The sequence below is a fragment of the Rhizophagus irregularis genome, chromosome 5 (assembly GCF_026210795.1).
Source record: "Rhizophagus irregularis chromosome 5, complete sequence".
NCBI lineage: Eukaryota > Fungi > Glomeromycota > Glomeromycetes > Glomerales > Glomeraceae > Rhizophagus > Rhizophagus irregularis.
This window is the reverse complement of record NC_089433.1, coordinates 738,004-765,564: the sequence shown is the minus strand read 5'-3', so window position 1 is coordinate 765,564 and position 27,561 is coordinate 738,004. Positions and strand designations below refer to the sequence as shown.

The 27,561-nt window shown below is 26.3% G+C and overlaps 4 protein-coding genes across 4 annotated transcripts; 2 read left to right on the top strand and 2 right to left on the bottom strand.

Moving 5' to 3' along the window:
• Window positions 1-379, bottom strand: OCT59_024720 (uncharacterized protein; the record flags this gene model as incomplete). Its single annotated transcript, XM_025325027.1, has 2 exons — window positions 1-71; window positions 151-379. The coding sequence occupies 2 exons, from the start codon at window positions 377-379 to the stop codon at window positions 1-3; spliced, it is 300 nt and encodes a 99-aa protein (XP_025183214.1).
• Window positions 380-5,693: 5,314 nt separating this feature from the next.
• On the bottom strand, window positions 5,694-7,256 carry OCT59_024719 (uncharacterized protein; the record flags this gene model as incomplete). Its single annotated transcript, XM_025315287.2, has 1 exon — window positions 5,694-7,256. The coding sequence occupies one exon, from the start codon at window positions 7,254-7,256 to the stop codon at window positions 5,694-5,696; it is 1,563 nt and encodes a 520-aa protein (XP_025183215.2).
• A 2,176-nt stretch (window positions 7,257-9,432) lies between these two features.
• On the top strand, window positions 9,433-13,503 carry OCT59_024718 (uncharacterized protein). Its single transcript, XM_025315288.2, has 8 exons — window positions 9,433-9,907; window positions 10,051-10,117; window positions 10,240-10,278; window positions 10,370-10,435; window positions 10,536-12,471; window positions 12,586-12,642; window positions 12,734-12,828; window positions 12,913-13,503. Exons 1-8 carry the CDS (start codon window positions 9,684-9,686, stop codon window positions 13,330-13,332), a joined length of 2,904 nt encoding a protein of 967 aa, XP_025183216.2. The 5' UTR covers window positions 9,433-9,683; the 3' UTR covers window positions 13,333-13,503.
• A 3,612-nt stretch (window positions 13,504-17,115) lies between these two features.
• Window positions 17,116-17,352, top strand: OCT59_024717 (uncharacterized protein; the record flags this gene model as incomplete). The annotated part of the gene is made up of 1 exon (XM_066133449.1): window positions 17,116-17,352. The coding sequence occupies one exon, from the start codon at window positions 17,116-17,118 to the stop codon at window positions 17,350-17,352; it is 237 nt and encodes a 78-aa protein (XP_065991628.1).
• Window positions 17,353-27,561: the final 10,209 nt, after the last annotated feature.

The window sequence follows — 27,561 nt, the reverse complement described above, 5'->3', positions numbered from 1 at the left end:
TTAAATGAAAAAATTTTCCTCTTCCGTGTCAACCTCATCCTCTTCATTATTTGCGGGAATATCACCAAGACCTGTTTGAAGGCATGGTGTTTTTTTTTATTTTTTTATTTTTTTTCTCTCTCGGGCATTCCATATATTGAAATTTCGTACATGACTTGGTTAACTGCTTTTCGATCTTTTCTCGCCAAATAGGTCTTACAGAAACTGTACAGCTTGCTGATAATAGAATCACATTTTGCTCATCATCCACAAGAGAGAGCACCAAGTCTGATCCTGAGTAGATTTCCGGCTGGATTGCATGACGATAATAAGTTTTATCATTAACATATTTGGCTAAAGGAACTGTTCCTGATAGATTTGTAGTTGTTTTGAATTTCATCGTGGGAGTTAACCATAGCAAGTTCGCGTTAAAGATTGAATAGAATGAATAAAAATGAAGAATGTTTTAGTTTGTTTAGAAAGGAAATGAATAATGTGGAATTATTATAAAATCTCTAAATAATGATTTGTTATAACTAAATAGTTTAAAATATCCAGTAGAAAAATTCTAGCAAATATAAACTAGTAGCAGGTGATAATTCTATCTTTAAATCTACTCTATCCCATTTTTGATATCCTACTGCTTTAAAATAATAAGGAAAACCACAGTCAATATTATGCATTATGCGAAATATGCTTGTGTCCTATACCAGTTGGAGTGTTAGACCAGTTGGTCCCATCTCCTCGCAATTTATACCAGTGCATGTAATTCAGTTATTATTTTCTTATAAATTAAAATTGCATAGATGTTTTTGAAGCTGTTACTTCAACTTTGAGGGACAAGAAATTAATGGTGAAGTAAGTTATTTACTTTTATTTTATTTAAAATAAATATTCTAATAGAACTTTTTTTTTGGTATTTGTTGAATTAAACATTTTTATATTATTTTTTACTATGGATATTTATTGATAGATGAAATTACTTTTCTTTTGGACTGGATCAGTTAATATCATTCAATGTCATCTCGTTTTTGAGTATTTTTTTGTTCTCAATATTTATGTTTATCAGCGTTTTGCTTTTAAATAATGATTAAGATTAATTTCATAAAATTATTATACGCTTATTCCCAGTTTTTGCTATATTTATTATGATTACATTTCTTTGTCCTTAAATAATAACTAATAATATCAGATATTATAATTTTTTATATATTTACTCCGAGAGTCTGTCCTTCATACAAATCCATTTTTTCAAAATATTATCATTTTAAATAAAGAAGGCAGTTATGACTTGTGAGAGAAGTGCGAGAAAGTTAGGTGAAATAAATCCAATATATATAATTAAATTTTTGTATGATAGATATCTTTTTACGTAAAATTATAATATCTAATTAATATCGTAAATATAATGTTAAAGCAAGTTATAATTTATGATTTCATATAATTAATTGCCTTATCAATACAAAAATTTATAGAATTTTTAAATTCTATAAATAGAAATTAACAAAATAAATGAATCTATTTATAAAATTCTTACTATAGTCAAAAGCGTTAAAATCCAATTGGTAGTTTTTAAAATCCTGTTTTTCATTCATGATTATATACAGTATAGTATAAATATGCAAACTTTGGAACCTTTCTTTTAAATTGAACGATTCTTGAAATTAATGTAAAAAGAAAGAATTTTTCGACCAAATTGTCTAAAAATACCATTGATTGTCGATGATTGGCTTAACAAACAAAAACTTTATAAATGAAACAATTGAAACTTATTGCTGCATCCCTTTCATCTTTGCTTTGGTCTCATGAAAAAAAAAACTTCAACCATAATAAATCTTCAACCTTCATTTCTATTTTAAAAGAAATAAATTTTTTTAATGACAATCTTATAGATTACATTCATCGCTAAATTCTTCTATTGTTACGCCACATTTGGACATCCAATTGGATATCCAATCGGATATCCAATCGGATATGTGTCCAATTGTCCAAACCAAACAATACATTAAATTAAATAATAGAACAATAAATGTCCAATAATATAAAATTAGATATTGTACAAATCCAACACTACTTACGCTAACCATAATTTAAATAATATAAACAACTATGGAAAAAAATATTCTTTATAATTTTTTTTTTTAATGAAACTTAAATGCAATTGAAGGATCAAGGTATTTGTATATCATCTCTAAGAATACTAGCATCATCGAATTATTTTTTTAATGCAAAAAGTATATCAATTTTTTTTGTGTAACTACTTGTAAATCTTATTTAAAAAAGGAAGTTGAAGTCACATGAATTTATCATCATACTATATATATGCGAGTTTTTTTTTTAAAAAAAAAATAGACTAGCAAAAAAAAATGTGTAGGTTCGAAATCAAAATTTACATTAAAGAAAACTTCAATGATTTTAAATAGCGACACGATTTATTTTAAATTATTTGAGATCAATGCGAGAGAATATGGAATGAGTCGCATTATGAAAAAGTGAATTATTGTTGAGTTGCTCTAGGAATATTTTATCTATTCTGCGATATAAACTTGATAAGAATGTGTAAGTTCAAGGTGCGGGATAATTTAAGCGGGAAAGTTGAAAGGTAATTTGAAGCGTATGAACATTTTTTTTAATTTAACTTATAGATTCAATATATATCTGAACAAAAATTCGTTTCCGATCAAAATCCTATAAGTCGAAAATTTTAATATTAGCATGAACTTATTTAACCTTGTAGATAAAGAAAGATATTCACTAAATTTATTTATTTATTATACTTTGTAAATAATAATATTTATTAATTTTTAATACCGAGTTTTGAAATTAAATTAAATCTTTTAATAATTATTAGTATACTACGAAAGGTCTCATCTTAAGAATTGTCTGTATCCAGGATTCCAATAGGACAATATGTACCAGGTCCAACAGCGGCAATTTATGCTACAAATACCGTTAAATGTAACAGATATTGTATTACGCTTTAGCATCAATTGATACCATTTGGAAACGAGCCTTTAAAATATGAGGAAAGAGAACTAGGTGCCAAATTGGTTTTATAGAAACTTATATAATAGCATAAGACAACTTAATAAAACACAGATATTAATTAATTCATGAATCAAAAATGAAATTGGATATATGAACGAGGTATGCATATTATTTTTTTTTTTAATTATTTTTTATGTTTTAAATTTTCATCTAAATTTCCATCAATTATCAGATTAATGACCATTGTTCTATTTCTATATTATTATTTTTTTCTGATAGAAATTTTATTGATCATTAATTATTATTCTACCTTCTAACGATTATATACCTGAATGAGAGCTTTACAAAATGTTTTTTAATGGTATTTCAATCACAATTATTCTATTACAACGATATAATTGGGAAGTTATTTTGATTTATACGTGAACGTTTGGGAATTAATCCATTATTAGGAAAAGGATAATACTTTAACTCACGCATGTTTGAAGTTGCCTTCGCCTTAGCCACTTTCAACCAACTGATACCAGAAATATTTTAAGAGTCATTATTTGTTTAATGGAATCTAGTTTATTATGAATTTGAAAAAGAAACTTTTACTTAGGGCAGACAAAATAACGCTAACTTTAAAATCTCCAATATTCGATCAAAGATGACCATTGGCGGGAGGTACGTTAACAAGGAAAAACTGGAATATTACTCCTTCAATTGATGAAGAACTAAAATTGGATAATACTTTTTACGGTATGATAAAAACTGGACATAGATGGCATTTCGGATTTATATATTCTGGGCAAGATTTCAACATCAAATTTAGTAAACAAAGCTTACATTATACTTTGGAATTATATAAGATATAGCTAATACTGTACAAATCCAGTAATAAGGAGCAATGGATCATGAGGCATTTTTTTGGTCAGTTAATATATAAGTTCATTCAATTTAAATTTTCTCACAATCTCAAAAATCATTATTACAATGATTAAAGTTATTTACAAAATTCACGAAAAGAACGCTAGCAGGTATATTGAAAAGGAAACCTGTATGGGCCTCTTTTCTGAAGATACACAATTGGAAAGTGTCTTCACGCAATGGTGGGCTCAATGCGATAACCGACGTAGAATATGCACAGATGCATATTTATTCGCATATGACGTCGTAGCGAAGTAGCAGGTAGTTATCAATTAATTGTATAATTTGTCCTTCGTTGTCAAAATGAATTTATTCTAAACAAAGACAATATTATTATTTAAGTCAGGAGACGAGCATGATGAATACTTGAGTGATGTGATCGACCCTTAGTTTGGATTAGTTTGGATTACCTTTGTGAGCAACAGCATTTCATACGTAAATATTATGCCAAAATTACGTAAAACTCAATGAGTTCAATCGTGATTTTTTATTCGTAAACCAATGGGAATAGCATGTGAGCATCATTTTAGTATCTAAATAGCGTTTAGATAGCGTGTAGATAAGTTTTGTAATTTAGTAATTTAATTAGATTATAGTAAAGTTGTTATTAAATCGGTACATGATGTACAGAATGTGCTTTTAATCTTTATTATTGAAATGTGATTGTAACACCACCATCAATGGATAATCCGGATAATCCTGATAGTCCATCATCTCATCCGTCTATCCGATCCATTTAAACATTTAAGTTTATTTGATTGTCATTTTGATATTCGATCGTAATATATCAAATTGGGTTAAATAATCAATCCATATATATATATATTGAATGGGGGTGGGAGTAGCTAAAAAAAAAAGGGAGATGAAATAAATCAAACGAATGTTACAATAATTTCTGGAGCAGCTGATAAAACTGCTAGAATTTGCTAGAATATGTTCATCTATATCGGTCACAGGGTCCTTCATTGATTGATGAAAATGGCCACTACGTAACCCATTTTCATCCAATCATTCGGTCCCGTGACCTCCACATCCAATAAAAGTCTGACGCTTTTGTTCATGCATTAATTATAACCTCTTATTTCTATAAATTTCATTTTTAAATATCTGCTATTTTTAATCCACTTCATAAACTTTATTTAAACTTTTTCTATAAAATTTTCATACATTATCTTATTTCACTTTTTTATATCAATTATGTATAATCATGCGATAAAATAAAAATATCAATCTATGAAGATAAGGGGATTTGTACGGAGAGATTAGGATTTAGGAAAATGGATTAAATGAGACGAATGGACAAATGAGATAAGAAAAAAGAAAAAAGAAAAAAAAAGTCATATTAAGTGTGATCGACAAAATAGAAAATCCATTGATTAGTTCCCAGTATCTCCAACTCTGACATATTAAAACCACGTGATCCAAATGCATTACTATGAGTTTGTGGCGTCTTACGTTATGCAGAAAAAAACGGCGAGTTGTATTTAAGCCCTGTTTAGCCTACAAACTAGCCCTACATAAGCCGCATGCACCGCATGCACCGCATGCATGTAACGAGTCTTTCATAAGATACTCCTATCTTTAAAAAAACTAGCAAATGACTAGAACATATTTATATAACTTAAAAAGTAAAATGAATAATGTTATATTGTATGCATGAATTATTAATTCATAATTTTTTTCTTATAAACTTTATCCGAATTAAAAATTTATGCATTATACATCTTAATTGATTGATTTATTTAGTTAAAAATTCCTTAATTGTTATTAGCCTTAATGTTTTCTTATAAATCATAATTTCCTTACAAATCATAGCCTTAAGAAATCAGTTCATAATATACCCCACTATTTTCTAACACACTAACGTACTCGCTGTGTTTACATAATTTTTTAAAACTATAAATTTCTAATTTCTTTAAACTCTCTTTACAGCCCTTCAAAAAACTTTCTAGAGCCATGGCACTAAAAGGCATTTCGATCCAATGACCAATCTTTAGTACCTTGAGAGTACAAGGTAATAATCTTCCCAAATCTTCCAAAGAATCATCCCAATCACTATGTTCATTACAAAAAAAACTAAGTACTTCCAATTGTTTACAACCGTACCAAATCGAAAATAAATCTTCGCTATTTAATCTACGTAATTTTAGGTAAGTAAGTTTTGTACAATGTTCAGATATACAATTAATTAATTTTAGTCTTTTAAGTAATGATTCATTATCATTACTACCATCTCTTATCCAAAATATATCCAAATATCTAAGAGAGGATGATGAAGATTTTAATATTGTTAATAAGAAATCTAAATCTTCACCAAATTGACATGTTTCATAAGTAAATTCTACCAAATTTGAACATTGTTTCATTGCATCACATAATAATGAACAATTTAAACATGAAGCAACTTTTAATATTTTTAAATTCTGAGATAATTTGATTAAAGAGTTCATAGATTTTTGAGAAATATTCCCGAAATTAATGTTTTTAAATGATATATCACTTAATGTAGAAATAATATTTGATTTTGATATAATTGGTTCATAATATACTGGTTCGGTCAGATATTCCAAATCTAATGAACGTAAATTAGTTTGTGAATTTAATAGAATTCCTAATGAATCTCCTAGTTCACTTTGATAACTTTGACAAGCATTGTTAACTCTTATATGAGTTATATTTTTTGAAACACGTGATAAAGCAAAAATTAATTCATAAACTTTAATTAGTTCATATGAATTATAGACCTTAGATGTTGAATTAATTGTAAAAGATTTAATATTATTAAAATAATAATTATTTTCATCTTTTAATAGCGTGATCATATAATCCATCATATTACAAGGTGATACTGATAATGATCGTATTTTATTAGATTTACTACATATTAATTTTATTAATTCTTCAAGTATCAAATCACCTTCTTTTGAATATTTTTGTTGAATTTTTCTAATATCTTTTAAATCTTCGCTTTTTTCTTGAAAATTTCTTCTTTTTTTATTAATTTTTTTAATTTTTTGTTCTTCTTTTGATTCATTAATCAAATTGTATATACATATATCGAATCTAATTGAATCGATGACTAAATCTCTTAAAAATTCGTTATAAGCGAACATCGGTTTCTTATTATTAAACATAATTAATTTTATTCCTGATTCTTCTAATCTTTCAATCGATCGTTCATTTAAACATGTTAAATAAGTTTTTAAAATCGATTTGAATTTTTCATGGGACATATTATATGAAAACGGATGTTCCCATAATATTTTAACCATTATTCTACACCATAATCTATTCACTAATAGACATGAATGTAAATCCGCTCGTGATTCAAGATAATTAAATATTTGAGTCCAAGTTTCGGTTGATAATTGAGATTCCATATTTTTTTTTCTCGTTAACTTTTTTGAAAGAAAGGAGGGGAAAAAAAAAGATGGGATGGAAATAACGAAAAAAAATGGTGAATTTATCCTTTTTTTTTTTTAAAAAAAAAAAAAGGTATAAAAGGAAGACTAATTAATTATTGTTAATGAAAACAAAGAAAAATGAGTTCTTATTTATGGAAAAATATATTCGGTCAAACCCGGAATAATAATGTATTATGTTGTGTTTGCTAAAAAAAAAAAAAGGCAAGAGGCAAAATTGAATCAAAAGATTTATAAGAATATATATGTCCCATTGTTAAATGGATCGTCAAAATTTTGGATTATTTAGTTAATGAATTTTTAATTCAAACTTGCCAATTTACTCAATTTTACTATAACATCAATTACAATATAAAAAAAATTTGGTGGCTTGACGAAAATCATGTGGCAGTGCAATACAAAATTTGCAAACAAAAAAATTTTTATTAAAACCGATAAGCGTATTCATTTTATTACAAAAATAATTATTTTTATCCAATAAAAATTTGTTATTTGTCCATAAAGTATGTTTAAACTTTGTTATTGAATAATCAAAATATAAACAAAATACCAAAAAACTACGTAATATACTTTATCTTATATTGAATCAAACAAATTAAAAATCTGTAATTTTTAATTATTCCGAAAATAACGATAAAGATAATATTGTTTGGTAAAAAAGAATATCATTTAAGAAAAAAACATTATTTTTTTGATTAAATATTTACAATAAACATGTAAATGATGATGTATGACGAGATTAAATTCTTTTTTCTCCCCGCATATAAAATTTACGCGTATCACAGATACAATATCAGAAATGACAAAAACTTTATCGGGATTTAATTATCCGAATCTTTCCATTTTGGACAAATCCAAAAAACAACTATAAACAAAAAGTAACAATAATTAAATTAACCAATTAAAATCATTGTAAAAATATTAGTCAACAAAGAATCAAAAAAATGTATTATAAAAAAGATATTGTTGTTTAAATTTTTCGGAAGTCCAGGAATAAATTTATGGCTCAGCCAAAAAAAAAAAAAAAAAAAAATTTAACATCAGCATAATGCACACATGTAGTCATGTACATAATGCCAGGTGTTTTAATAGTTTCGACTGGTATTATCCAATAAAAGAAATGACCTACATGTGATCTTCTAGATCCATCACTCCAACTTTGGATCTTTCCTTTTATGTATTCTTCTAAAGTCTGGAACTTGCAGTGAATTATTCGATGGTGGAACCATTTTGTACAAATATATTAAAATCAAAGTCATTTTTTTTATTCATATGTTAATGCTTAATAAATAATATTTGAAAATTCCTCCTTCGGTTGAACTCTTATCTGCAGTTGTAAAGTTTTTCCATTTCCGAGACCAAATTTTAATAAAAAAAAAAAGATCTCGGAAGGGTTGCATATGTCAGAGATTCTGAAGCTTATTAATGAATAAGATCGACAAATCACAAAATTCCCCTTTTTTTTATTAAAGGAAAAAGGAAAAAAGAAAGGATTGATAGTAGATTTCGATCAGAATATCAAAAAATGGTTGATATTCTTATCAAACAATGTAGATAAATAATAATTATAATTGCGCTTTCCAAAGAATAGTTGTACAAAAAGTTAGCTTTTATAAGTACTCGACATAGTTAGTTTATATATTCATCTCTTAATGATTATGAATATATAACTTAATTAAATAATTATTACCAAAAACTATCTAACTATCTGTATTTAAACTTAAGTTCCGTATTCATACCCTTAGAAATAGTAAAATAGTATAGTATGTATCCCCTACTCCCACCCCTTGAATTCTATAAATTATATAGAATGTACAGATGTACTGATGTAGTACATTAATTTTTTACGACATAATAATGTATTATTCACGTGAACTTAATGGGAATATGATTGGCGATTCCTGGAACACAAGTTATTTCTTATTGAAATTACCAGTTATTCCCAAAGGTAGATTGTTGGGAAACCATATGGACTCCTTCCTTGTACAATTTTTGTACATATCTGCGTACATCTGCTTGACCATTTTAATCATCTTTAAAATTAAACTGCTTAAAATCAGATGTACAGCATGTAAATTTTGCCTTTTGAATTGAAATTTTAATTAGTTTTCCAGGGGAATAAATTAATAAATTTATCATTAATAAACTCTGGCTTACAAGAAATTTTTAAATAATTTTTACCGTACAAGATTTGTCGGCTGAAAGAATCTTATGTGATTGGCGAATGGTGGGGCAGTGTAACTATACACATCCGAATTTGCAACCGAATTTGTTTTCTTGGAAACTTTATCGAGTGTACTTGTTCCAGCAATTGTACAAATTATCTCGAGAATTTTATCTTTCTCTAGAGTGACTGTTACTTTCCTTTTATTTATATACATAAATATGACTTCAGAACTTTCGTTAGTTACTGTAAAACCGAACCGTATTATTGTTCAAAAATCTAGGAAACCTTCAATCAGTACAGATCGTTTGTTCGAATCTCTTCGGGAGGAACGATATTCTAGTAATCAGAAAGCTGCAAGAGAATTTATTGAACAAACATTAGGTTCCAAATTATCTGGAAATGACTTGCATGAGATTCTTAAAGACGGTGTTTTATTATGCAGGTATGTTACCAATAAAATATTTATTATTAATGTTGTCCATTAAATAAGTAACATTAGATCAAAATTTCATTAAAATAATTAATATAATTAATATAATAATCATTGTTTTATTTTTATTATTATTCAATTACAATTTTTTAAAGTTTAATGAATAAATTACAACCAGATGTTATACCACAAATTAGTCGAAAAGATTTACCTTTTGTAAAGGTATGAATTATTTTTATACGAAAAAAAAAAAGAAAGAAAAAATATTTTTGAATTAATTTAATTGATTATTCACATTATTTATTTAAGTAAGTTTTTTTATTTTTATTTTTTTTTTAATCAAGATGGAAAATATTAGTAATTTTTTGAACGCGGCTCGTAAGGTATATATATATATATTTTTTTTTATTACTATTAATTTCTTTTTTTATTTTCCGTAAACTTTATTAATCCAATTGTATAATCATTTTCTAGTTTGGGCTACATTCTTCGGATTTGTTTCAAACTGTTGATTTGTTTGAAGGAAAACATATGGAGAGGGTGCGTTTAAAATAAATTATTCATAGTATGTTAATTCTTAAAATATTAAATTAATTATATTAATTATATTAATTCATCCTTTGTTCGAATATGATTATAGGTGATAGCTACAATATTAGCAATTGAGCGCGCTGTTGAAGGGAAATATGTTCGTCGTAATTCTGATGTTTCAATTGAGCAACCAATATTTGATAAATTTAAAGATTTAAACATTAAACAAACTGAAAAATCAGATTCAATTAAAGAGACAAAGTCGGAAAAATTAAATGTGAGCGAGATATCTAATAGTAATATCAACAACAATATTAATAATAACAATAATAACAATGATAATAACAATAATAACAATAATAATAACAATAACAATGACAATAACAATAATAACAATGAAAATAAAAATAATGACGATGATGATGATGATGATGATGATGATGATGATGATAACATATTCGTAAAAAATAAGAGAACTCCCACTAAATCAGAAAAAACACTTGATATCGATCCAAATTCGATAATACATCCTTCGGACGATAAAAATTCTAGCGCATCAGATTTAAAAACATCTGAAGTATCAACAGAAAGTAATGTTACCGATAATACACAATCAAACTCCGGTACGACCCTTCAAAAAAAGAAACCTAGTTTACGAAAAAGTGTGACAATGGGCCATTTATATGTGGATCAAAAACGTGATGATGAGGAACTTGAATCTGAATTTGTTGAAGATCTTGCACCTTTGCCAATTCCTCCAGCTCCAACAAAATCAGAAAGACCTATGAGTCGAAGTAATTCATCGCATAAAAAAACTCATATTCGTTATAAGAGTGATCGTACTTCGGAAATATCATTAAACAAAAATGATAAGATACCTGGTTATGCTGATTATAAGAGACGTGAAAGTATGAGCGGAGCATGTTCTTCCGGAGATTTACCTAGAGAAAAACTGATTTTAAAAAATGATGATGAAATAGTTGCGCAATATCAATTAGGTAACTGTATAGGAAAAGGACAATTTGGTGCAGTTTACAGAGCATTACATTTAGGTACAGGGCAGATGGTTGCTGTCAAGAGAATTAAACTTGAGGGGAAAATGTCTGATGAGATTGAACAACTTATGCATGAAGTTGAACTTTTAAAATCACTTTCTCATCCAAGTGTCGTCAAATATGAAGCATTTATTATGACTGATGATCATATTAACATTATATTAGAATATGTGGAAAACGGTTCCCTTCTACATACACTTAAATCATTTGGAGCTTTTCCAGAGAAATTGGTTGGTTCTTATGTAGTTAAAATATTGGAGGGTTTGGTATACTTACACACAAAGCAAGTTGTACATTGTGATCTTAAAGCAGCAAATATTCTTACAACAAAAAATGGGAATGTTAAATTATCAGATTTTGGTGTTTCGTTAAATCTTAAAATGATGGAGCATGTTAGCACTGAAGTTGCGGGTACACCAAATTGGATGGCACCTGAAGTAATTGAACTTAAAGGAGCGTCAACGGCATCAGATATTTGGTCTTTAGGTTGTACTATTATTGAATTATTAACAGGGAAGCCTCCATATTCAGATCTTCTTGCAATGACAGCTCTATTTAGAATAGTAGAAGATGATTGTCCTCCTTTGCCAGAAAATATGTCTGATGATCTTACAGATTTTCTTAAACAATGCTTTCATAAGAAACCTTCAATGAGGCCAACTGCTCGAGATTTATTTAAACATAATTGGATTAGAAGTAATTGGGCGTTAAAAGAATTGAGAACCCAGGAAAGTTTGCCATTTTTACGAAGAATAACATCTGATACTAAACTATCTGAACTTAATCCAAGTTCACTTAGCAACGTTAGTAATATTAATGATACTATCATAGAGAATAGTAATAATGAATCTCTTACAGAACCGGAATCAACAACCCCAACAATTGGTAGAAAGTCAGCTAGTTCTCCAAATGTTGCTCTTACTCCAACAAAATTATTAGCAGCAACTCCTATGGTCCCGCATCGATTTGTAAAGAACTCTTTTGGCAAACGTTAGTAAAAAATTTTTTTTATCATATGCATCACTAATTAAAAAAATTTTAATTGAAAATTAACTTTTCGATCATTTTTAAAATTATTGTTTTTTTTCCCCCTTCTTTTATTAGCCGTTACATGCAAGATATGTCAAAGTACTGTTAAAAAACACGCTGTCATGTGTGAAGGTATTTAATTGTTAATAATTATTTTTTATTAATTTACCATCAAATATATAATAACTTACATTTTTTTTAAAAATTCCTAAAAATTAAAAAGAATGTAATATGGTATGTCACACGAAATGTTCCCCAAATGCACCATTTCCATGCACATTAAATAATCACTTGATAAGATATATTCCGCTTGGATTGGTACGTCATTCATACTATATACATTTTCATATTTTTAAACAAATGCTAATATTATAACCACCCTTTTTTTTCGAAAATCATAAGATTGATGACCCACTTCCAAGGCTAAATAGTATAGGAACATCATCAGATACAGAAGTTCCTACAATAACGAGTCCAATAAATAGTTTACCAACAACTTTAACACCATCTCCGCCAAAACGGAGATTTGTTAAAAAAGCCAAAAAAGAAGACTCAATAAATTCACAAATATCAATAGCGGATAGTGTAGATTCATCGGCATCGGCAGCGTCGAGTTCAAATATGGCGGATTCGAGTTGGTATGGTAATAATAGACATTTTAGTATAGATAATATTAACAACAACAACAACAACGGAGGGGGGAGTGGTAAAGGAAGTGGGAAAGGTAAAGCAAAATCAAAAAAGAAAAATGATATTGGATCAAATGGTAACGGTAATGGTCATGGTAATGGTAAAAAAGACGATGATTGTGTGATTATGTAATTTTTTGTTGTTAAATTTTTTAAATTTATTTTGTTAAAAAAAAAATTAATAATTTCTAAATTTAAATTTAGCGTTTTTTTTTGTAAAAAGGACTTTTTTTTAAAAAAATATTTCAATTTAAAAAAAATTTTAATAATAAAAAAAATTTATATTTAAAAGTATTTATTCTTTAACTCAATGATACAAAATTATTCATGGGAAATTCTTAATAATGAAATAAAGATATACTATATACTATATACGTGCTATAAAATAATATTGCTAATGAGGGTCTTAGTTCATCTCATCGCCCATCATTTCACAGGATAATCTAATTATCCTAAACCTTATTCTAACTCTAATCCTATTCCCTTACTTAAAACCTTAACTCTAAACCTAAATTCCCTGATTGATCGTCGGCGAAAACTTTATCCGAAATGACCCTGTCAGCAGAGAAATTTTTTCGGTGAAATGATTGTCAGTAAATTGAATGCATAAGTGTCATTTATTTCACAAACGTAATTCATTAGAAAATTTGAATATGTCGCCTACATAGCGAAAATCGTTATGATCAAACTTTTCAAAAAGACACGATGGTAAGCTAACATATTATCTATCAAATTCGTTTGGAAATTAGATGGGAAGAAAAGTGAAGTTGGATAAAATGAATAAAGAATGAGTCTAGAGATTAAGACGATAAGATTTATTAATTATAATGAACTATTCTAAGAAAAATGTTGGCTTTCGCTTATATAATCTGATTATGCATCGACTACGCGCGAAAAATTTGCAACGGTGCACATGATAAATTTTCCTCTTAAAAAGATTACATTTTTAGTATCTAACTCTTCAATTTGAGTTTTGATGTTTAGAACCGAAGGAATGAAGACCTTAACCTTCAGATAAGAATAATCATTAATTTAGTTGATTATTATCAAAATTAACTGGTGCGTATAATAATATTTTTGTAAATTCTAATATATGCTCCTTATGAGTAATTGATTATACTGGAATTTCTATAGAATTTGAATGATAAAGATGATAAAGAAGATAGAAATGTATTTTACTATCTAATTATAATTATGATTGGTCTTTAATATTCTTCAACAATTTTACCAGATTGTAATTTGTTAGGAGCCATCTATAAAATATATTATGTGTTTTGGCTGAGTTATTATCGATCCTAGGAGACTTAGGCTATTTTAAGATTTCTTCTTTACCCGCTCCTTTTTCTGTCTTAGTTAATATCGAAACTTTTTGTTTCAGTACGCAATTTTCTTCCTGAACCTTTCTTGCAACTTCCATATGTTATAATTGTCGTGTCAAAAAATTTCATAATTAAAAAATGAGAATATATCAACTTGGACATTTTTTCATTTTTTTTTTAACTGTAATTAAATAATTCTGATTACTTTAAACAACCCATTTACAATAATAACAAAAACTCAGAACTGAATTATATAATTAAATTACTAAAAAAGAAATGAATTTTTATATAAGTTCTTTCGCTTTTGCCCTGTAATTTTTTTTGATTTGAATAATCAAATAATATAGATTAGGTTAAAAAAAAAGAGGAAAAACAATCCGATTTTAAAATTAAAAGAAAACGAAAACAAAAAATAAAGATGGTATACTTACGAGTTACGAACATCCTGATAAGTGAACCAATAATTGGTACCCGTTGATCATTGATATAATATCGGCTAATTTGCTATTTGATATTTTTACATTTTAATGAATTTTGAATGTTGTGCGACGTATCATTCGTATCAAGCAGTCTGTTATTGTTAAACCAGTTCTTTACGTTTATGAAAATAAACAATTATGAAAATGATAAGTCAATCAGATGTGAATATAACAGTACCAGTACGTCGAATTCTCTGTTATCAAACACAAATGAAGGATCAAGTATTTCCTATAATAACTTTATTGATCTTCTTTTTTTCAAATCAATTCTTTAATTTGGGTATCTTGATATGATTGAAGATTGATCTTGTATTTAATTAATAAATTATCTTTCATTTTAATTGCTTTTATGTTTTAATCATCTTATTAAAGCAGTTTGTAAAATATTGTTATTTTTTCTTCACTTGAAGTTTACTTATTCTCTTCCTCTGCTTGCTTGCTTGCTGATTCAAGATATTAACTTTTAAAATATTGGCTATTATTAATAATTTAAATTTTTGATATCACTCCATTTCCTCGATCTTATCTTCCATTTTCCAGCATTTCTTTTGGCACGAAGAAATCATTCTTGTAGAGCATCATATTTTTCGTCCGCTTTAGTTAACTCTTGTTTACATAAAAATAACTCATCTTGCATAGTTTTTTAATTGTTCTATTAGCATATCTCTTTCAGTACGAGAGAGAGCTTCACGTAGAGACAATAAGCACATTTGTCTTGATTTGTATATTTAAACAAATTAAATATAAATTTTGTTATTAATTCTTTAAATCATAGCTATATTCTAAAGAGAAAATATACCTATAGAATAGAAAATGATTTTAGTTGACATGGGTTATCATATTGGAAAGAAAAGTTTAATAATCCTTACTATGTAGAAATAGGAGAAGGAAATAATTCCATTTCTATATTTAAATTAGCAGTAATGTTGCAACGACCATAACTCAATAAAAAATTATAAGGTATATTGTTATTTGGATTTCTTTGAATAAAACACATTTTCGCACTAATTTTGTTGAGAAAATCTTGTAGTTTTTTTGTATATGTTGTATAAAATCTTCATAATTTTCATTATTAGAATTCTCATTAACATCAAAATTGTTGGACTCATTGTCATAAAAGTATAGATTAAAATAAGACAATCCTTTATTGGTAGAAAAATTTGATTTTCTCCAAATCATCTTCAATTTTTTTGTATACCATTTTATCCAAATTTTCTTCTGGAATAATAAGACACAATACCGGCGAAATTATCATCATCTCCAAAAAATAAAGAATAATTATCTAGGTAACAAGTTTCTATTTTATAAGAAAAAATTCATCTTCATTAAAACAATAGTAAGAAAAAAATATCTTCATCAAAAGAAGATAAAAAACACCATCAAAAGAAGGTAAAAACATCTTCATCAAAAGAAGGTAAAAACACCTTATCAAAAGAAGATTAAAAAAAAAAAATTTTTAAGAAAGGATTTGAAGATCTGAAATTTTCTCAATAGTATTGGCGTTATTGGAATACTTTGCACTCATTCTGAAATTTTTAAATTCTTCATCATGCCAGTATGACATTAAGACCTTTCTTTTGGAACTCTTCGCTAGGCCAATATGGTGAAGATAAAAGATTATCTTCACGAGAAAAATGTACGATCCATATCTCTGTAGTAAAAAAATTCAATTTCTTTATCAGCCTTATCCGCTCCAAAATTATTGTGTTTCTGATAAAATTGTTAGATCTAGTGATTTTATCATAATATTAACAGCTTTTCTTCCTGCATTAATTTCTAGTTATTCTTTGTTATTTTTGATACCTCATTATTCATACAATGGTATATAATATATATGAATACTCTTCTTTAAAAAAAAATTGCCTTAACTATATTGATATTTTTTGTTGATATTAAGATATATTTTCTTATACATATTCTTATTTTTTAATATTAAATTATCATTATCACTAATAATTCCATTGGCTAATAGATCATAATCATATCAGTTTGTTGTGTATTTTGGTTTTTAATGGAGTTTCCACTCAAGTTCCTCTGCACTCTGCGGTAATATGATTTGGCTCCCAACACTTAGCACAACAACCTTGATGGTTGAATGTTAAAATAGTTTTTTAAACCATGTCCGAAATAGTTATAAGCTCGACATGGTGTGTTATAATGTTACCAATGGCAATGATGACTGATAAAATTTCAGCAAATTTAATATTAATATTATTCTATATTGTGAATATGGAATTGCCTAACAAAACCTCTTTAACATTAAACGCTACTGTTGGAGAAAAGAATAAACCAGATAATCAACGAAATCAAATAAACACGGTCAAAAATCTAAATCACAAAGAAAGGAGCCTCTAGAAACATTCCCATGTTAAACTTTATGATCAATAAATTCTTGTAATAAATTCTTAAATTCATTGGTCGAATTTGCTCTAATAATTCATTGTTATAATTTCTATTGCAGTTTCTTCAATATTGAAATTGCAGTAGACATGTTGAAGATAATGAATGTGTTTTTGCAAAGTTTCTTAGCCACGAGTTTGCATTTGGTAATATTACCGTATCAGATAGTGGTAGTTGATAATAGTCAGTGGTAGTAGTCCATACTATCCTATCCATATTAATTTAATAGTTTCTGATACCAATTAAAATAATATTTAAACCTTTACTAGAATCCAGATTTCTTGTTTCTTTACTTTTATATTAGTTAACTCGATAATTTCAAAATTTCTTTAGCGAAATTTTTGGACAAGTGATCAGCGGAAAGAATTCAGCAGATCGGATCCCCGAGTAACTTTTTAGCATTTAGCTATTGTGTATTGTTTGCAAATAAATGTTTGGATTTTTCAATCAGTCATATTTTGAATTCATAAAATAAGATTAAAGTCCATTGGTCTAACTTTGTTTAATTTTTCATTATTAATTAATCCTCAGATTTAGTTTTTTGTAGTATAAGTTGAATATGGGTTGAATGAAATAATGAGACTTAAGAAGTTCTCCTGCATATAAATTTATTAGTAAATAAATTATTATATTACTATAACACTATATAAAGGTGTAGGATTATCATTGTATGATTTCATCATTTAATAGGTTTGGTTGTATAAAAATCCTAAGAAATATTATTAAGTAACCAGTTATTATTTTCTTACTATAAACTTTTAGTTTTTTTCTAAACTAAATGCTGTACATTTAATTCTCCATCACTTTTGCATTTGATGTCGTAACATTATATTCAGGATAAAAAAAAAACCTTCTTTGACTGTTTCTTTTTCATAAATATAGTTTACTATTCATTTTTAATCTATCTTTCATACTTATTTCTCGCCTACAGCAATATTTCACAATCTTTTAAATCAATTTGTAAAATCTTAATTGATGAAATAATTTTAGCTTGATCGATCTAATTTATATAAGAATGATGCAAACAAACTACAGTCATTATCGAAAGAAAAGCAGAAAAATTTTTAACTCTTGGAAAAAAACTGAAGTTGTTTAAGCATTAAAGGACTATGCAGGTATTAATGTATTGAGCGGTATAATTAAATTTAAATCATTATATACTCTCTTTGATACGTCTTCCCAGAAGTTTGCCTACCATATTATGATGACTATAATCGGTTTTTAGTTTACATAATTAATTGAATTCTTAGGTTAAAGAATAACATAAATAACATAAAAGAAAGAAGCTGATATCAAGAATGTTTTGTTTACTTCAATGTAATTGTTTACTATCATATAACTAAAAGTCTATTAAAATTGTTTATAACATTAAAGATTGATTTAGTTAGAGATAGTTTGGTAGTTAAGGATTGTTGTAGTATTCGAGTTATAAGATAGTTAATTAAGAAATCTGATTTGACTTCCAGAAATTGATGATAATCAAATGTTCTCTTTTGTTGCTCCTTGAAATCCCTTTTCTTCCTTTCTCTAACTATATTATACCCTTTAAGGTTTTAACTTCACATCTCCAGTTTAAGGATTTTGCAGACCCAAAGCATGCCATCATTAGTTTCTCTCCATAGCCTTTATCTTCTTTGACTACAGTATAATCGTGAACATTCGGCATACATAACTCAAAGAAAATATCTAAATATTTTATCAATTTTTTCAATTAAAATTTTATCAACTATTTTAATAATATTAGAAAAAACTGTTTGATATTAATCTAATTTCTCTGCCTTTCTTTTGAGTTCTACTTAGTGTTTTCATTATTAATAACTCTATCAATGGTATTTTTGTTTAGAGTTTACAGGAACTGACTCTGCAATGAGTCCACATATACTTCCCAAGACGAATATAAACGCCACCTAATGAATGATAGATGTTGCAAAACATCTCAAAGTCATCATGGTGTGAGGAGATGTTCTAGTTTTGAAAAATATTTTTCAAATATCCAATCTTAATGTCATCAAATCTTAATGTCATCAGTGCCATATTTTAGAGAATTTTCTATATAGGGTATCTATCTGATTGGGAGTAATAGGTGGCATTTTCTTTCGAAAAACAATAATAATAATATGAAGTAAAAAAAAAAAATTTTTTTCTTTTTCATTAAAATTGTCATCATGAAGATATAAGACTTCAGTGAGTTCTGAGTATCTCTAATCAAGTCATCGATTGTTATTAAATTCAATGTAAAAAAATTTTTGAATGCCTATTTTCAAAAAATTATATCAATAGTTATATCAACTAATATAATAAAACTTTTTGTTCCCATGTTTGTTGGTCTCCACTAATTTTATATTTTTTTATCTGTTATGTAATTCTTAAAAATTAAAAAAAGCTATAGATTTGATGAGTTTTAATAAATAAGAAATATCATAATAACTAAATATTTTAAACCTTACTTTTTATTATGGAAGATTCTTGCCACAGAGATGATTATATGCGTTAACTCTATGTCCGATCTCCAGCAGTTAAAGCAATTATTTCTTTAATAATTATTATTTTTAATATCCAGTTTGTGCAATGTTAAGTTTCCAAAAGTAAAGTAATCAATTATTTGAAGTATAGTAGGTCTTAAAGAGTAAACTTAATTTGTGTTCTATAATTCTAATTATTCATTAATTCTCCTGCCAATCTGAGAGTTTTTGACATCCACAATATTTATTTGTTATTGTTTATACTATATATAGCCATAATACTCGTACAGATAGCATACTATTCTATATGAGCCTATGGGCGCTATCCAGACAAATATAAAATAATTTTATAGCCAAGGCTCTTTTACTTTATCATCTTTACAATTCTTAGCAAAATGATCGTTACTCCAGCAATTGACGCAATCCTATATAAAATTTTTCAAAAAAATGACATATGTCTGAGTTTCTTCGGAATAAAAACTAGAAAAATGATCATTTATCGGAGTTGTTTCCAGAATTTTTTTTATAGGATAATGTCCTTTATATTCTTTGGGTATTTTAGGACAAAACTTTGAAACTATGCTCATAAGCATGACAATGAGTTCTCTTTAGTTGTTACATCATAACTCAATTGTTCGATTTGTAATTCTGACCCTAAACATCATCCAGATGATTCAAAATATTGACGCTGTTCCTATCTGAGTGTGATAATAATGCTGATACAAGCAGTAAAAATAAGTGTTTTTGAAAAGATCTATATGAATGAATATAAATAAATCTAAAAGATTTTAAAAACTTTTAAATATAATTCCATATTATGGTATTCTTGATAAAATTTTCATCTTTTTTTCAAGAGCTATAAACTAAGTACTATCTTTTAAAATAAGTGTATGTAAGACATTTGTTTTTTGAATTAAATAGTATTAGTACTTTTTAATACTTTCTTCTAATATATTATTAATTTAATAAATATTTCTGTCATATGTTGTCAAATTATTAAGTTTAATCCATGATTAAGAATTTTCTTTCTCAAAAATTTGTCCAAAGAACTATTTAATCACAATATATTGAAAAGTAATTATCATTATTTGAGTCAAGATTCTTTTCTATCTATAATCCTTAAACTGGATTTTGTTCTTCAGCATCAAATGTCATTTTATCATTGAGACTGAATATAGTAGTTTCTTTTCTATCTATAATCCTTAAACTGGATTTTGTTCTTTAGCATCAAATGTCATTTTACGATCTGAGACTGATTGTAATTCTTTCAATTTAACAGCCCAACAATAATAATAATTTTGAATGTTATTGTATATTCTCTTAATTATTGTGACTTTTGTGGTCCAACTCAAATCTAATTTGGTTATAATCCTGTATAATTTTTCTCATATCAAAATTAAGCCAATTATGAAAAATATTAAAATGTCCTTATAATGAATTTTAACGAATTTTCCTTTCGTCTTCATTGCTAGCTTGAGACTGACCGGAAGAGTTTTTGTTCTGTGAACCACTCATGTCAATTGAAAATAAAGCATTTTTAGTAATTTGATATATGGGTTATTTGCTTTATAAATGTCCTTGCTCATGAAATAAATATATGTTAATTCGTTGTTAATATTATTGGATATCCCATATATTTCTGTGAGAATGTATAAATCATAATGCTGAAAAGTTCTTTTAATATATTTGTTCTTGAGAAACGGGGTTATCACTGGCGGAACTTGTAGAATTAGCCATGGTCGGTATTGGATTTGCCTCCAAAGCAGCCGAATATTCTGGTTTCTGGCCGGTTGATTCATCCTGGGACTTTGGTTTGACCTAGTAATGTGTTAATAAAGTGCATTTTTCGAATGGAACTATTTTTCTTGAAAGAGATAAATGTATTTCATTATTTGAATCTAATCCATATTCACTTTCAAGATGAATAAAAACATCATGATATAATCTAAGAATTAAACGATAAACATCTCTCCATAATCGTTCAATTCTTTGGTTGTGAACTGATCTACCAAAAATATAGCTTCCTCTATTCATTCCTCTATAATTAACCATCCATTCTGCAACTAATATATTTTCTCCAGCTAGTCGTAACTAATCCATTAAGGTAAAAGATCAACCAGCATCGCATGAATCTAGTTTGATTTCTTTTACTTTCTTACTAAGATTTAAATTATGAAATTAAATTAAAACTTTATAATCAATTAAAATTTTTAAGTCCAGTGTTGAATTTAATATAACTTTCAACCAATTTGTAAATAATATTTATAAAATTTTGAATTAAAATGTTTTATAAATAAAGTATAGTCTAATGATATTCTTCTTTAGGAATATCAGAAAGTTTTTAAAAAAAAGAAAATAAACCTTACCAGGGAAAGGTATTTTTTCAATTTTGTAAAAAATAAAAATAAAAAAAATATGAAATATATATATTTTTAAAGTATTTCCAGTAATGAATGTAATGTAGATAGTGCATACATAACAACACTAATTTCTAGACAAAATTAATCCATCATTACATTGGTTGGGAACGTTGTACATGAATTAAATTCATCAGTCTCTTTGTAATAAACGATTTTTTTTTTAAATTTTTTTTTTAAAAAAAAAAACGATATCGAAAATTTAATTTTGTAGGTATAACGAGTTCGAAAAAATTTAAAGATTGTATCTTGATATATCTTGACATGCTCGAATATCGTCGTTTAGGTTTCCGCAAATCATGTGATAATCTTGACACATGATGTAATACCGTGACATGATTTTCTTGCCGTATAACTATTATGTATGTAAATGCCTATTTAATTGAAGTAGCTCAATCTTCTCATTTATGAATTGTCGAATGATAGATTCCTTCGTTACATTAGGAACCACCATAATAAATCTTCGCTTCCATGCGTGATAAATTTTTAATGTGTTATGAATAAAAAATCTATCGGTTCGGAAAATATATCTTCTAGATTTTAATTATAATAAAATAATGACTTCCATGAAATATTATATGTCTTCCATGAAAATAAATGAAAAAAAAGAGAGAAAGAAAGAAAAAGGTACATTACAACAGCAAATTCTCAACTTATTTATATTAAAATGAATCAAATCCTTTTGTGTGATGATTAAAGTGACACCCGAATTTTGCCACATATGAATAACATTAAAAGCCCACACAAGCCAAAAATTTGCTGTACAATAAAAACAAAATCATTAACCCACAGCCATAAAATTAAAAAAAAAATTAAATGGGCTTCAAAGTAAATATTGACATTTAATCAACGTATTAGAAAGAAAATTCAGATTATCGTTATTAACATCTTTTACATTTGTTATTAATTTATTATTAAATATTTGGATATCTTCAGGGCTTGTCAAAAGTATTAGAAAATTTAGATTATGATTATCGTTATTAACATGTGTAATTATTATACGTGATCTAGTGAATTTCGATATAAAATATAGTAAATATGTATAATTATGAACTGTATAAATAATCGTCACGTGATCATATAAAACCGCGTATAATTATTAAATAGGTTATTAACCTTCGAAAATTTTATTTTCTGTTTTCTAAAAATAAAAATAAAAATAAAAATAAACCTTCGAAAATTTTATGTATAAAATTTGAGTGTATAGTAATAATAGTATACATTTAATCATTTTATTTTTTAAAAATTAAAAGTATTTATAATTCTGTTCTTTAATCATTTGTACAAATTTCAAACATTTGTGAATTAATATATATATATAAAGTACTACAAATAGAATATTGAAAAAAAATCCATTATTTTTACGATATTTAATATTGCGGGGTAACAAAAAAAAGGAAAAAGAATCGAAAATTTCCAATCATGTAATTAAATGATATTAATTATATTTGAATTTGATAAAATTTTCAATTTTTCATTAAAAAAATTTGATTCGCTCACGTCTATTTTGAATACCAATATTTTCTTAACATATTCTCGGATCGTAAAAAACCCAATTGATTTTTTAAATATTGACGTAAATAATTACATTCTATTGTTTCGATCTATTGAACGAAATCCAATTGTCAATTAATTGTTTTTTCTCCTCATCTAATGTATGATGATGACATACTAAGAAAAATTAATTATTTGATTTAAAAAAAAAAAAGTTTTAATCAAAATTATCTATAAATTACTCACATTCAAGATCGAGATAGTTATGCCAATAATGACAAAGTTGACGAGCACTTAATTGAGGAAGAATTTCAGCTGTTCTTACGAATGGATCACGATGATTTTCCAATACGTCCCATCTATATCATTGAAAGAATATCCTTCTATAAAAAGATATATATTTATATATATGAATTTATAATAAGATTAAAATACTATTAAGTTTATGTAATCACAACCGTTCTACATATGTAACTTATTACCTCTCTATCAGATAGACGTACTCTCATTTATTTTGATCTATGATTTAACAAATTATTAATAAAGAATTGTTAAGGAAATTAAGTAAATGAATAATATGCATAAAAAAAACAAAGAATTTTGATACTTTTATATTTTAGTAACGTTATTGCGATCCGGAGTCCTTATGATTCGGAGTCCTGGCGATCCGGAGTTCTTGCGATCCGGAGTTCAAATTTCAGATGTACATCACTAGCTTTTTAAAATATTCCTAATAAAGAATTAATGAAAGTTAACTTATATATTAAAAAAAGATACAAAGGCATTATAATTTATGACGTAAAAAAATTAATAGATAGAAAATAAAATTGAAGATCATGGAAGTTTAGTTCCGCTAAATGTCGTGTCTATCACCTGTTCATAATTTCAGTCAGAATTAAAAATGGGTGTCAATCATGTGATATAGTAGAGATCTTAACACAAGCGTTAAAAAAATATACAGATTTTAAAACATCTTAATTACAACCAATAAAACAATTTTTTTGATGATAATTACATCTTATCGTAATATTTTTTTAAGAATAGAGAAGAAAAATTACATTCTTCTTAAAAAATCACAGAATTTCCAAATTAATAACGCAGATCATTTAAATATACTTTTGTATTTAATTAATTTTGACTCGTTGATAAAATGTCATACAAAGACAATATTAAGTAGTATCAATAAAAAAAAATTCTAAATAGAAATATTAATAATGAGAAATTCTTCTGGATCCTTCTATTATAATCAAGAAATCGTTAGTCCAATTACCTAATTTAGAAATGAAAAAAAAGATCCATAGATAAATAATGTTCTACAAAAAGAAATTTTTTTTGAACGTTCATAAGATCGTACCAATTTTGATATATTTAACCTATTGAACAAAGAATTTTGATCCTATTACTTGAACATTTATTATTTTCTCACAATCGAAAATCAAATTCCAAATTTGTTATTTTATTTCCCATGTATTAAAAACAATTATGATGTAGCACTTAACCTAATAAATCATTGCTTTAAGTCATCAAGCATCAAAAATCTAAATCATATGCACATATGCAGTAATTATAATCAGAAATTAAATCTAATCATTTAAAAATTTTTAAATAAATATAATTAAAAATTTGACGAATCTAACGTCTAGTACGTCTATAAATAGACTACTCTTACCAGGAGGCCATTATGGTTTCATTCTTAATATAGTAAATATTATACTTAAAAATATTGTATCTTGGCAAATAAAACAAATATATTAATCAGGAAAAAAAAACTTTATTAATTGAACACATGTAAGAATCACAACTCACGATCATTAATTACTAATGTATCTTTGATTTGAATTCGATATGGCGTTATTATATCCCTAATAAATTATTGTGAATTATAAAGAACCTTTAAGTGTTAAAAGTGACCTGATTTTGAACAATATTGAAATATTACTGCGTATGGGTCCAGTTTTTTAATATAAAAAGCAGCTATAATTTACTTTTGATTTGTGAGTCATGTCCAACATAAGAATTTGTTAAGCAATTAAGACAGTAAGCAGTAAGATAAATTTTTATTTATTAAGAATCTAAGGTCTGTACAAATTAAATCAGTCGAATACTTACTTTTTTTATAAGATAATTTTATTAAAAAGCAAATAAATGTAAATTTTTTTTAATTATAGAAACCTAAAGATTAATAATAAGAATTTTTTTTAAGAATGTTTACCTAAGATTGAAAATAACGTAACTCCTCCCTTATAATAAAATATAATATTAGGAAAGGTAAATAAATACTGTATTATATAAATAATTTTTATTTTTTAAATATATTTTGTCCTTTTTGTTGTCTTTTTTTTTTACTAATTTATTTATTTAAAATTTTCTTTTTTAAAGATTATTCAATTTCAGTATATAAATATTTTTTTAATTTAATTTATTTTATTTATGTATTTATTATTTATTTATTTATCTATATATTTATTTATTCTTTTTTTTTTTTTTTTTTATTTTTTCTTAAATTATTTTATTATGTATAATTTATTGTAAATATTTGTGTTGAATATAGAAATAAAAATAATATATTAAAAATATAATATATAAATAGAAGTTCTTTCTACTATTTATAATTCCTTAAACACACAATTTTATAAAAGAACAGGAAAGCAATCGGTGGACACAGATTTGCGATATACGTCGAGTCCTATTGTAGCCCTATTAGCTATATTTTACTCCTATTACTCCTATTTTACTTCATCGTTTGTAATTTTCATCTGTTTTCCGCTTCTATATTCCCGATAGTTGTATAATATAATATCGATGGATACAATGTTATCCTTTGATCAAATTAAAAATAGATGATCATGTAATACAGAAATTTATATGTAGCCTTGAATCAAAAAAAAAACCAAAAATACAATTTATTTCTTGCTCGTGTAACATTACGTCTGAAAATATCGGAACTAATAAAAAGGCTGAAATTATGAAATTATGCTATATAAATATTAGTCTAAACCTTGTGTTAAATTTCGTCTAGATTTATGTTTGTTAAAGTGACCATACTCTGATCGAGAATTAATTTATATCACTAATTTTACATTAATTTTATAGTTAAAAAAGGTTTAAGCTCAATATGCTTAATACTATGGTAAAAATTTCAAAGACCGACGGGATTTGATCAACATATTTAATAAATATTATTATTATTGTCCGCTTGACGCTCAAAAACCCAAAGTTATTATTGTCAGTCATAAATATAAAAGTATCCTTCTATTTTGACTTACCTCGTGTTAACTCTGCATTTATTGTATTACGTACGGGGGTCAATTTTAGTATGTCGTACAATGTCAAAGAAGGATATATTACGCCATAAAAAAAAAGGGAGTGGTAATATTTATAAATTACATAAAAAAAATGATAATAAAAAAATATTCCCATAAACAATTAGAAATTAAATATGACATAAGAAAAAGATGGGGTTAATGTGAGTAATGTTAAACAGAAAATTTGTAAACAAAAGCAATACCTGGAATAGTTTAAAGTCATTAATCTAAAATGTTGTACCAGCAGCTTGTTGGTCTGGGTAACGGAATAACAATCTGTCAAGTATAGTATTTCATTAGTTTTAAATTTCTAATTAATATATAGAGTACTATATGTTGATTTTTTTAGATTTATTTTAGCGGATTGTTTGAGATTCTAGAGAAACTTGAATTCTCCACTCTCCCGCGTCAATAAGTAATTCTCACTGCGTCAATAAATAAATATTTCTTATTGGTGCAAAAATAATATTCATATTGTTCAGATTG